Source organism: Melampsora larici-populina (assembly GCF_000204055.1).
Source record: "Melampsora larici-populina 98AG31 unplaced genomic scaffold MELLAscaffold_35, whole genome shotgun sequence".
In the NCBI taxonomy this organism is placed as follows: domain Eukaryota; kingdom Fungi; phylum Basidiomycota; class Pucciniomycetes; order Pucciniales; family Melampsoraceae; genus Melampsora; species Melampsora laricis-populina.
Window position 1 is genome coordinate 746055 of NW_006768799.1, and position 12840 is coordinate 758894.

General features: G+C 39.2%; 2 protein-coding genes across 2 annotated transcripts; one reads left to right on the forward strand and one right to left on the reverse strand.

Annotated features, from left to right (window-relative positions):
* Positions 1-3053: 3053 nt before the first annotated feature.
* Positions 3054-5626, reverse strand: MELLADRAFT_109286 (uncharacterized protein; the record flags this gene model as incomplete). The annotated part of the gene is made up of 6 exons (XM_007413228.1): positions 3054-3115; positions 3276-3523; positions 3583-3826; positions 3883-3899; positions 4879-5134; positions 5353-5626. The coding sequence occupies 6 exons, from the start codon at positions 5624-5626 to the stop codon at positions 3054-3056; spliced, it is 1101 nt and encodes a 366-aa protein (XP_007413290.1).
* Positions 5627-9748: 4122 nt separating this feature from the next.
* Positions 9749-10927, forward strand: MELLADRAFT_109287 (uncharacterized protein; the record flags this gene model as incomplete). Its single annotated transcript, XM_007413177.1, has 5 exons — positions 9749-9969; positions 10046-10158; positions 10227-10431; positions 10510-10625; positions 10698-10927. The coding sequence occupies 5 exons, from the start codon at positions 9749-9751 to the stop codon at positions 10925-10927; spliced, it is 885 nt and encodes a 294-aa protein (XP_007413239.1).
* Between the last annotated feature and the right edge of the window lie 1913 nt (positions 10928-12840).

Sequence of the window (12840 nt, forward strand, 5' to 3'; positions counted from 1 at the left end):
TGTCGAGTTCTGTGTGCAAAGAGAATATCACGGAAAATTTTCAAGGTTGAAGGATAAGATTCAGTTCAAGCACTGTGCCATTTGAAATTGACAAAACCACGACTTTCTGACCATTTGATATTGGTAGAACTAGGTTTCTGACCATCTGAAATTGACCCGTGTTTCTGACTTGAGAATGCCAACTTGGTAAAAATTCAAGCCCAAAGACCGTTGGAAAGATCAATCAAATATTCTGATCATAACAAAATCATATAGAATGATATGTTGAAATGTAATGTTTCTTCATCCTCCAACCTGATAGACACATTCATTTGTCAAAAAGCATCTAATACCCAAAGCGCAATCAAATGGTTCACTTCAGTTACACCAAAACAGCAATTTGAACAAGATGTAAAGGATCTAAAATTCTGTTTTGGTGTCTCAATTTTTGTTTGAAAAACCCATATCCTGAAATGTGCGTTGCACATGATAAAACAAAGCATTGTTATGTTCAGTTTCCACTCTGAACCAGTTACCAGACATGCACTGAGTGGGAGGGACATATGAGTTTGTAGATAATGCCACATATGTCAGAGGGTTAATATGATGGAATATGATGGTAGCATCAGGAAGATGCACTATTTATGGATAAAGTGAGCCAATATTCAAGTTATTAGGACCAAGGATGAAAAAGTTATGTTGAATTGTGTGCATGTAAAAGTGTCAACATGGGCATATCTTACACAATTTTGATCAAAAATTAATGGTCTAATAATGAAAATTGTTGTAAATTTAATTTCAACTAGAGTCTATTAAGAGTGTTTTTGAATAATCACTCTATTTGGTGGTCAAATGAAGGTATTGGTGATGTTTTGGGGGTCACTCAGGGCTCAAATTGCGCATAAATCACTCAATTTTGGTTCAAACTTAATGGTCGAATATAATTTTTTTTTGTAAAGGAAATTTCAAATAGAGTTTAATAGGACCATCTTTGCAAAATATTATGTCTGGATGGTCATATTTAGGTTTTTGTCATTTTTTGGATTGGTGTAAATGTGACAAACTGCCCGTATCTCTTTCAATTTTGGTCCAAACTCAGAAGTTTCATAATGAAAGTTGTTTGAAATTCCATTTGACTTTCCATTTAATAAGAGAATTCTTGAAAAAAATACCTTCTTGACACCCCTTTTCACATTTCGAGTTTTGAGACGCATTTTTCTATGCCCATATCTCAGCCAGTTTTTGTCTTATGAGGTCAAGGATTGTTCCAGTGATTTCCTGGGGGTTTTTTAGGGGGGGTTTATTATTGAACTTGGAGCTAAATGTGACTTCTAAATTTCTCAAAAAAATCAGCTCAAGAATGCACATATTTGTGCTTTTAACGTCAAGGATGACAACACAACACCTTACAAACAAATGAGATTTCATCCAAGGATGATAATTTTTTTTGCCAATAATCTTTAGTACATTGCAAACAAATCTCAATGATCGAGAAGCCCTCATAATCATGTTCACCTGAGTTATGAGGATTTTACTGGTTTAACTGAGGTTAACCGAGAGGGGATCACAACAACCTCGATTCAGTAAACCGAATCAAGATGAATTTTTTTGTCAAAAGTATAATAATAAACTCATCAAAAAAAGCCATTCTGGACAATGTTTATTAATGAATAATTCCGGATGGATTCTTATTGAAGGAGATGTGGTCATTTTGTGCAACTTATGTGATTTTGAGTTTTCACAAAATGTATGAATTGTCCATCAAGGGTACGGAATTCACGCAGAACCTGATATTAAACCCCTCATGTTTTTCTTTTCAGAATAATTTCCATCTTTTGATCATCAAATTCTGATCGATATTGAGTGAGCTGTACCCATTTTGTGCCATTCTCATCGTGACAAGTGGTCTCAAAATGGCATCATATGATCATTTTCATCGAATTCTCAGCTGATGTATTTGACACATCATATTGTTTATTATAACCAGTGTTGAAAGGCATATTACAAAGTCAAATAAAACAAGGACCGACAAGACAACAATGATTCAATTTAATTCATGTAGAATAATTGTGATACAAACAGTTTGAGATCAAGGGTAGAGCTTGCATTGATGCTGAGTTGGTTCTTCATTTGGATGAATGAAATTCAAACTAACATTTGTTTCTCGCTTGAACTTTTAATAAGATTTAAAATACTATGATTGGATTCGAGATCCCCAGTATGTATTGCAATGAGAAAAATACTACAAACGACTCAAAGAGAACAAATGATAGATATAATGTATGGAAATTGGAACTATACATTCTCATTTTTAATTTCATGAGATATCGTTTCTCCACCATCTTTTTCTCATAAGTTTTCATTTTGTATTGTAAAATATACATTAGGACTATGTCATAAACAATGTTGCCGGGTCTACAGCAGAATGGATATCCACCTGATCAAGCTCATGTACAAGCGCATCAATCTTATCATCATCCTCGTCATCAGAACTATCACTTTCATCGTCTGCACCATAATATACAACATAATCGTCCGCAATAGCCTCTTCATCCATAGGAGTAACTATTGGACTGTCGAAATCACCCGGGATCATAGATATATTACGTTCTTCATGGAGAGTCGAGATAAACTTGGCTTGGCTGTCCCAAGTTGTCTTTAGCTCGGTGTCACCGGTTTGGGTTTGGGTCTGAGCAAAGACTTCGAGTAGGCCTTCGTGCCATAGGAGCTGTAAGTTGGTTATTTTGACAAATTGATTCTTGATGACCACCGTAGCTGCACTTTGACAAGCCTGTGGAGGTAGATGTGAAAGGGTTGGGTGAGAAAGGAGAGGTGTTGAAAGGTCAGGGGTAGCAGACTCTAGAGAAAGGAGCGCGTTGTATACACAAGTGTGAGTAGTTGTTGCCCATCGCATAGCTTGGCGAACTTCCCAGCCGAGACGCCGGAACTCTTCTTCTGCTTGGTCAGCATATGCAATCTGTTGCATCCCATGCCTAGTGTTCGGATCAGCTGCCCAAGGCGCTTGGACGTTGGTGAAAAGCGAGTCGTTCCAGAATGGATGGTCGGCTTGTATCTCAAATAATTGGTTGTAATCGATGTCTGCAGGCAGCTGACAATCTGGATATTCGGCGTGATACTGTGCCCAACAAGTGTGATATGTATCAACCAATTTTTTAAGCTTGGTTGCATGCCTCCGAACTGCCAACAGGAGATTTGTCTGGCCCTTATGACCTAGTGTCAGATGAGAGTTATGAGCTCCAACTTGTATCAAATTCAGTCTCAAATTGAATGCTTACCTAAGTTTGATGAATGTCCATCTGAGCGACTCTGTTGAAGTGGTCGCTTTTCCTCACATATGGCGACATACTTGAGTCCAACTTCATGCTTGCTGTACCACAGCTTCAAGAAGGCTTCTTTCTCCTTATCGCATACTGGTACATCTGCTGTGCCAACTTTTTTGACCTGCTTGGCAATTTTCTCTTCGAGTTCAGCTGTTGTTCGAAGCCGGATAATGGTCTGTTCCGCTGTAAGTACTGGCTTTGACCTGTCAAAACCCAAAACGGTTAATGATATTTCCACATAAGTATTCATACATCTACTTACCATTCAGCGATCAGCTCATCTTGTAAGGATAATAGTCGACCAAGCTTCAGCTTTTGCTGCTGCATGACTACTAGTTTACTTTTGTATGCTTCCCTCTCCAAAGTCCACTGCCCACGGAACAAAGCAGCCGTGTAAGTTTCACCAGGTTGGTTTGGGTTAGCCATCCCAAAGAGTGTGGTGAGTGCGGATTGAGCTTGCATCAGAACGTCGACAGTGTTTCGATATCTTTTTTGAAGCCAAAGTCCTATTGTATCAAAGCGCTTCAGCAGTCATATTTTTACCCAGAGAGCTAAAACTTACCACATCCTTCATTAACCCTGGAAGAATAGAAGATGGCACGCCAGTTTATTGATAGTATTCGATGATGGCGAGTGGAGATTCGAAGTGAAGCTACAAGAGCTGATAAGAATGACCGTAGCCTCTCAAGGCCCTCACCGTCCAAAAGTCCCCAATTTTTGTTGTAGCAAGGGTGGAACTTGATTTGACAAGCCCACTGATGCACATAGGCGTGGAAAACCAAAGTTCCAAACGTCATTTTTTTCAAATCGTCAGGGGAAAATAGCTCACTCTGTGGTTGAAAATCAATTTCACGTTGATTAGTTTCAGCTAAAAGGGGTATAAGGAAATGTATCAACTTACTTTTGCTATGTGCGCACCCAAGTGGCAACCAATATTGTATAGTACACCTATATGCTTATCGGGGTAGAGTTCTCAAAGCTGTTGGATAATTGCTACTGGATAATGCAGTCTGAAGTGAAAGGAATTTGTTATTTTTCATCTCTTCTGGCGCAATATAAAAGAAAGCTCACTTTTCGCCACTCTGATAAATATTCACAAAGTGAAGTGGTACATCATGACGACAAGCTCCTGCAAAGAGACCTGTGTCATCGCATCTGTCCCAAGACATGCTATTGCAAACATCATTAGCAGCGGTGTGCGAATCAGAACAGGAAGTCTAGAATGCAAATACCATCAGTACGTGTTATTGTGACTTGAAATGATAAAGCGAGGTTACATACCTTGATGTCGTTGGCTTGAGCGTCAGTTTTTTGACAAGCATCAACATGTGGTTCGAGTTTGGAAGGTTGGATGAAGAAATCTGGATATTGATTGTCTTGGATCTTGTCCTTGCTAGCATGGGATTGGTGGCGATGTTGAAAATTACCGTCCATGGAAATGATGAAGTCTGGTTCATCAGGAGAAGTTTTGACTTCGGCCTCTGCTGGACCAAAGCATCGAGCACATCGAGCAGCAGAAATATCAAGTGCACTTAATTGAAGTCCTTCTTTGTATAACTTTTGTTGATGATATAGGATTTGACGATATATATCTATTGTCTGAGTGAAAGGACGTCTAAGGCTACGATTCAAATTCTTCTTGTATTTGCCCTTGAGCTGTTGAGGTGACAATCTTGAATGGCATTGATCGTCCAGAAATGCCATCAGTGCATCAATGAATCCCGAGGTTGATATTACTGTGTAATTCCACAGATGATGTTGAAATTGAACAAGCCGGACCGTGAAGGCAGTGCGAGGGTGCTGAGGAGAGCCGGCTATGTAACCCAGATGAAGCAGGCAGATAACGTCAGGTACACATTCACAGAACGTGAGTCGGCGTTTTGTGTGACCCAGGTAAGAATTCAAGACAAGAGTCAATAATTTGAATTAAATCATAAAGAAGTTAATAGAGAAAAAGGCTTACTGAGAAGGTCAATTAGGTCGACACATCGGTTTCAAAGTTTATCAGGAGGGCACTCGCATTGGAACTGACTGCCTAGATACGAGTCTGCTTTGGTCCAATTGCGTGTATGTTGTTGAAGGTGGAGGTAAGTTGCGGTGAGTTTTGTTTCAACAGCCTTCCACTTGCTTTGGAGCCTGGCTCGGGCTTTGGCATGTCGAAGCAATTTTTGATGAGTAGCATATTGATCTCCCGAGGAATCGGACCTGATGTCATCATTGATATGAGGTGTATCAATGATGTTCTCCCAATTGTAATCGTCGTCTACAGAACTGGGTTGAAGGGGAGGATTTTGTGGGGGTTCCATGAAACCAAGGCCTTGACTAATCTTTAACGCTTCATCACGGGAAATGGGAGCTAGTGTGGTGCCGGGTTTTTTTCGACGAGTTGGTTTATCATCAAACAAATCGACATCAAATCCAGCGTCATTGTAATCGCGACGCCCCATAGAGCAGTAGTGGTGGTTAGTGAAGTTAGAAGGTGAGTCAAGTTGTGGTGGTGAGTTGAGTTGTGGTGGTGAGTCGAGTTCAAGGGTGTGGTCCTGGACTTGAGAAGGTGAATGATGTTGTGTATAGGGAGTCGGGGCTGCACTACGCCCCGCTGGGCTGATGCTACACAGTGCTATGTTGTGAAAGTCGTGTGTAGGTGCCGTAGGGGTTCTTAAGCCTTATCCGGCTAAGTTGAGTGTATAGTGGCTCTCAAACCTGCCCCGGTTTTCAAAAAACCCAGTTGACCCAGTTGTTTTTTGGCAGTAACTTTGTGTATCAAGTTGACATTTGTTGACAGCTCCCAGCCAAAAATTCAACTGGGGCAACCGGGTTTTTTGAAACTGGGTCAGGTTTGAGAGCCACTTATGTATTTTGAAAAATCTTCTTGGTAAGATGTGTAGTCACGGTACCCAACTCGCGAGATGAGTGAGACGAATCGAGATGAGGCAGGTGATGCTGCCAGCAGCTGTATGGTACAGTCTATTTGCTACTTCAAGTAGTTGAATAAGGTGCCCCGAGGTGACAAAATGAGCATGCACATCTTCTACAACTTTTCCATCGCTTTTCAACACGTTTGGAGTCAATTGAGCGAGAGCTAGCGAGAGGTTTTGCTCCTGCGCGTCACCAAAAAAGTGTGGTTCAAACATGATGTTGGGTCGCTATTTGGCGCTTAATATTCAAATCGACCGATATGAACAAGTCCATGAAACTGGTTTATATCTTGAGGTCACCCCTTTTCTGAAGAGGTGATGTGGTTTTCACAGCACTTTCTTTATTCACATTCATGAAACAGGGTGTGTGCTGTTGTTCGGTCAACACCAAAAAGTCAATCCGCCATACGTAACTTTTTGTTTGATTTGTGTTTGGTTTATCCGGTGTTGCCGCATGTATGTAGGCATCACATTTTTTTGCACCAGAACTAACTCCCAGATTCGTCCCAAGAGTCTGGGGCTCGGCGGAAGAAGTCTCTGGAGGTGCTCAATAATTGCACAGCAAACTGCATCACAGCACATCTGCCATTTCTGATCACAATTGATGTCACCGAACAAACATCACAGTTGGCAAAAAGGCTAGCCTGCTCTGGGTGAAAAACTAGGAAACAACAGTCGAGATAAAACTCAAGCTTGCTGAGCATAACAACATAAGGATGATAGATAGCCTTTTGCTCTCTTTTGCTTCACCTATCCAAAATCAGGCTATAAGGATGATCCAATGATGGTACAAGAAGGTGGGATGTGACGAAGTGGGTATAAATGATTTGGATTTTCAAAGAAACTTGATTGAATGCACGAAGAGTTTGGTAAAACATTGTGCCAACTGTCGCAAAGATGCTTCTTGCACGAGTTTTTCTATGGTATTTAGTTTTGAGAGATGTTTCTAACTCCAAAAGCCTAGAGGATGTATTGAGTTTAAGAGGCAAAAGAAGATGTACCCAAACGACTCCAGTAGCTGCAACGAACCACTGAGATGGAAATGTGCAGGGTTTGCGCGTGTTGATGCGCGGTGATGCGTACGTCGTGTCAAACTGGTAAACAAAAAAGAAGGATAGGAAATCAAGTCAGTTGTTTTGATCATAAGTCAAGCACAAAGTAGCCAATTATCTGGAGTCTGGTTGACCGAACGAAGTGAATATTGCCAAGCGAGCACGCTATAAGTTCCCAAATACCATCATAAGGAGGATGCATATATATGTACATTATTCCTTGATCCAATCAGCTTTCCGTTCTTTAATTCTTTCAACTCATTAAGCTACATCAAGCAACTTAATTAAATAAGAAGCTTGGGACTTCAACAAAGATTGATCAACCAAGATCAAGTTTTTACAAAAGACCGGATATGAGATTCTTTACTGTCACAATTGTTTCAGATCAGTCAAACTAATCCTTGTCTATGAGTAAGAAACCTTTGATCAAAATCAATCGTTGTAGGAAGCTGTAGCTATCGGAAGTATCAGGTTTGACATCATTCTTGGATTTTTGTGGGGTTTGGATCTTTATGCACAGTCGCTTGGTTGAAATGGACAAAAAAATGGAAAAATGTGAATAACTACACAGATCAAGTGGCTTACTTTGTCTTGTTTCGTCCGAGCTATTCACAGAAGATATGTGCGCTCCCTAGTTAGCCGAACGACGGAACTTGGCTTATAGATCAACGCAGGTTGTGGTTTAGTATTGATACTAAACTCTACGGATGAGAATGAACATCAATGATAGCCATCCGGGTGTCGGTCAATTCGAAGTAGGTACGAAGCATATGCGTGACTAGAAGTTTATCGCGAATCCGAATTTCTAGCCAACTGAAAGTTACATTCGGTTGATCAACGGGAGGATTGTCACAATCAGCTTGGAGTGACTATGCATGAGTAATAGATAAAAGGAACTTGTGGGAGGCGGTGGAGAATAATACCTCACCTTCGGAGCCCTGTCACAACGCTCGTTTTCTTCTCTTGCTTTCGATGTTCTGATTCGATTCATCATTTGGCGACTGGCCGGAGAATGATGAGAGTCCGGGGTCAGCAATTCTTGTTTGGAGCATCTCGTGTAGCGCCTATTTTCTTCATGAGCTTTCTTCCTTTCGTTCCGACGGAGCTTTTCGAGTCGCACAATCTGAAGAGTTATGGGTGATGAGCTGGAATGATTTTTTTTTGAAATTTGTGGTGATCGGTTGTGGTGAAGTTTTGTCGATTGGAGAATGTGTAGGTTTGTGACATCCTGTGTGACATGTCACATGACAGTCATGCACAACACTCACAACTTCAAGCCCACGTGAAATTACATAACCTACTTTTGCCCGTTGAATTGGACCGCTCAGACAAGTCCCAGCCTGTCCAAGAAGACCTTGCAGAACTTGCAATGTTCAACCCATATGAGTATTAATCTCAAGATTTTTGACACAATGTGCTTCTTTCTGGCCTTTGAACGGGCTTCCCTATTCTTGACCTTTTCTCTGGAGTTTGCTCCCATGTATCATTGGTTTTACTTCAGGCTTGTTATTGTTGCCAAATTATTCAAATACTACTTGCCTCATGTTTGTATCTTCATCTCTATGATAGCCTTTTCGCCACGGGTCCTTGGGGGTCTCTACTGCGTGTCGCTCGTGTATGAAATGTATACATTATTCCAACCATAGGAAGGAACACATATTTATCAACCAAACCCTCGATCATATTATGATATCAAGATACATTGCAAACTTCGAAATCAGTAACAGTAATCATAGGAATGTTCTCGTTTGAAATCAATTGAACATGGGTGTCTTCATGTTTGAGATAGTGTGGACCTCTGGTTTGACTACCCAAAGGTCTTGCGAAACAATTTCAGCTCAATGATCCATAAAGCGTCTTTCTACCCTTTTCACATTGGGATCAGCTTTCATCCTTGACTATTACCCTTACACTTTCAAGGACGGTTTAGAAAAGGATGAAGGAGTTTTACTTATACCTCATCATGCAGGTTATGATTTACTTGCAGCCATTCGTCCATGGATACCCGAGTATGATAACAACATCAAATGATGTTCAGCGCTCAATGAAAGAGCCACTCACAGTAGAAGAAGGTACTCGATTTCGTTTCTTTGAACAAAAGCCTTTAATGCTGATTAAAACTCGGACCCAACCCTGTTCCACACATAAAGCAATTATATCACACCCAGACTTATCAAATAGACTTGTTCAACATGTTCAGAAGGGTGAGTTTTTGTTCTAAACATTTGGTAAGATATGATTTGACAACCCATCCATTCCAGGTTTTGGCAACGACTTCCGTTCTGGCAGTGGCAGTGGTGGATTTCAAAATGTCGTGAAGAACGATCTGATCGAAATTCTATCATCAGATCCAAAAAACTGGAGCAAAAATCTCATCGCATATTTTAACAAAATCCTTTGCTCACCACCATCGAGAAGCACAATCCATTCTACTTACACTGTTCCTCAAAAACTCATCATGTTAGATCATATATATCATTTATCAACCTCCAACGATTTTCCAATTGAAATATCACAAAAGATTATGAGCTTCTTGGCAGACCTACAATTGAATCGCTTGGATATAATTGGTACAGCACCGACAGCATTTGCTCATTCCCTAAAGCTTAGAATTGAGTCTACGATTGCCTTATATGGGAAGAAAATTTGGAACTGTTTATATGAAATTCAATCAGAAAAGTGTGCAAATGTTTTGATCATTTGATTACCTTGAAGCTTACTGATCTGACCTTGGAGCTCATCTTCTGAATGATAGAGGAATTAGAAACTTTTCAAGAATGCAACATCATTTGAGTCATTCTGGTATCTCTCTAGCTAGAGATTGGCCTATCAGTTATCATAAAAAGCTTTTTGCTTTTTGGATTTTGCGTGCGTAGACAAACCATTTTGATCAAACAAAAGCTGCAACCTTGACTGATATCATCCAATTTAAAAAGACTTTGAGCTTTATTTATCAGCAAGGGGTGAACTTCAGAATGTTTTAGAGACTCAATTTGTTCTCATCAACTCAATCAAGAAATCACATCTGTTCCCTCTTAAAGATACAGAATGGGGTGATGTTTTTATTGGTAGAGCTGATCTGGAAAGAAAATCTTATATAAACACTATTGTAAGATATATCCAATCCTTGGAAGATGAAGTGTAAGTCATTTTGAAATAATTCTTTCTTCAATGATAACTGATTATTATCTTTATTTCAATAACCTTTATGAACCATAGACCAGTTGAAAGGTTTCTTAAAATACAGAGACAAGATATATCAAATGGTATAAAAATATTTGGTAAGAATTGGAATTTTTCAGAAAAGAAAAAAATTCTTGAATTTTGGTTCAATTGTGAGTCTTTTGTGTAACAGTGTTATAAAGAAAGGTGATTCTTTGACCAACTGACATCATTATAACATTCAGCTATGGAACTGTTTCTAAGGATTAGAAAAGAATCTAGCTCAAATGAAATGAAGATTGAATTAGAAAGTTTGATATGCAAAGACCTGAAAGGAACCATCATGGCTGTTAAAGAATTTTTTAGTCAGGAAGGTCACTTTTTGAATTCTTCTAGTAAAGATCCTTTACTTCCTCAATTCTGTACTTTTTATTACAAGAATGTTCAGCCTTCCATTGTAGAGAAACATATATGAGAGTCCGGTTATTCAACTCATTCATCAGCACTTTGTTTCTTGCCCTGCATGTATCTGCGGTGATAATTTGTGCAATTCATGTTACAACTCTTTTACAACTCCATTTTTGGCATTTCTTATTGGATGATTTTAAATATTCATAGAGCCATTAAGTTATCACTTTAGGGACACATCACTGACATGATTCAACCTTTATGAGTAGGATTTGGTATTAAAACTCTCACAATTCCTATCATCTTTCTTCTGAATTTGGCCCAGATGATTATCATCCTTTTCATCAATCAGGAAGGTGAATGTATTTTGTCAAACCAATCAGATGGGTTTTCCAATGTTTGTATTTCAATATCTCTATGGATACATTGGCTTTGAGTGCAAGTCTCTATCACAACCATCCTTTTTATGAGAGGTCGCCAAGATTTATATCACCCACATATAATTGCTCAACAGATCCTCCATCAAGTACATAAAATATCACAGGGTCCAAATTGTTATACTCTCAACATGTTAGCAAGGTAGTCATCTATGTTTGGTATCAAGAGTGATCCAATACTTGTACTTAGTAAGTAATTTTTTGATTGAGTTTTCTCAACTTGGATGGGGTGTAAAGAATGTTATATGGTCAAGGAGGCCTGAGGCTTTATATTCTTGAGGTGCAGGCAGGATTGTAAGTCATTGATAGTTTGAGGTGAAAAGTTACAGTAGATGAACTATCTTGCAAGATCCATAGGTTGATCTCAATGAGCTCATTAAAAATCTTGTTCCAAATGTTACATCATAGTGAGGTCATAGAGCCGCAATGTGTCAAATTGATTGGTCATCTCATCAAAGTGATCGACTGCACTTATAAACCCAATCAGTTCCACATTGATAAATGTGCTGTATATACAATTATCAAGTGTATGGCATACTAGAAAGGACTAGCTCATGGTTCATTTTTGGGGGGTTTTGAGCTCCAAAATGACAAGGAAGAAGAACATTGCCTTCAACTGACTTTAGACACAAATTCCTCAAACCACAGTCAACCAAGACCAAGGCAATTGTGACACCAATATGGCTTATTAAAACTTTTTCCATGACTTGATTTAGTGGAAACATCATCAATCAACAGATCTCCTCTATTGGATTTAGTTGTATTAACTTGCAAAAGCATCTTACTCATTGAAAAATGTCCCAAAAGGAGGCTTTGCCCAAAAGCACAAGGGAATAGTGTGAGCCCAAGTCCATTCTCTCAACCACGCTGGCAAGCCATGGAGCAGTCAAGGACATTCAAAGTTAAGAGCAATTAACTGATTGTGTTTTGATATGGTAAAACTTTTGGCGTGTCTAAGTGGTGACCCTGAGCTTGTGTTCACAACAGCTATGCTGATTACTTTTACTGTTCATTTAAGCTGTACACCACACAGAGCCTGACACCAAACAAGCATGAACCTTGACACAATCATCAAAAATGCTTCTCTAACAAGTTGGAAGTGTAGAATTTGAACCCTGTGTATATCACAGATTTGTAAATCTGTAAGATTTCCCATTGAGATGTTCATGTTTGACAACATATACATATCATGATTGTGTTCCAGGAGCCCGTCATAATTTGAATGGATCAAAGGTTTGAAAAAAACACCAACCTACTGACAAACTTTTTGGGTTTTTTTCCAGGTCAAATCTTTGGGTTTAGACCTACCACTGTGACAGGTATGTTTTTATTCTTCTTGAAAAAAATCTTTCTAGACGTACCAACATCAAAGGATTTGAAAACACATTTGGAGTCAAACTCCAAAATTCTTGAAAAAGAAAAACATGCTGATGTTTCATTAAACATCTCTTTCACACTTACAGCAAATTCATTTTTGAAGTTCACACCATAATTCTGAAAGACAGTGCGGATAAAGATGAAGAGCTTGTACCTATACCTCATC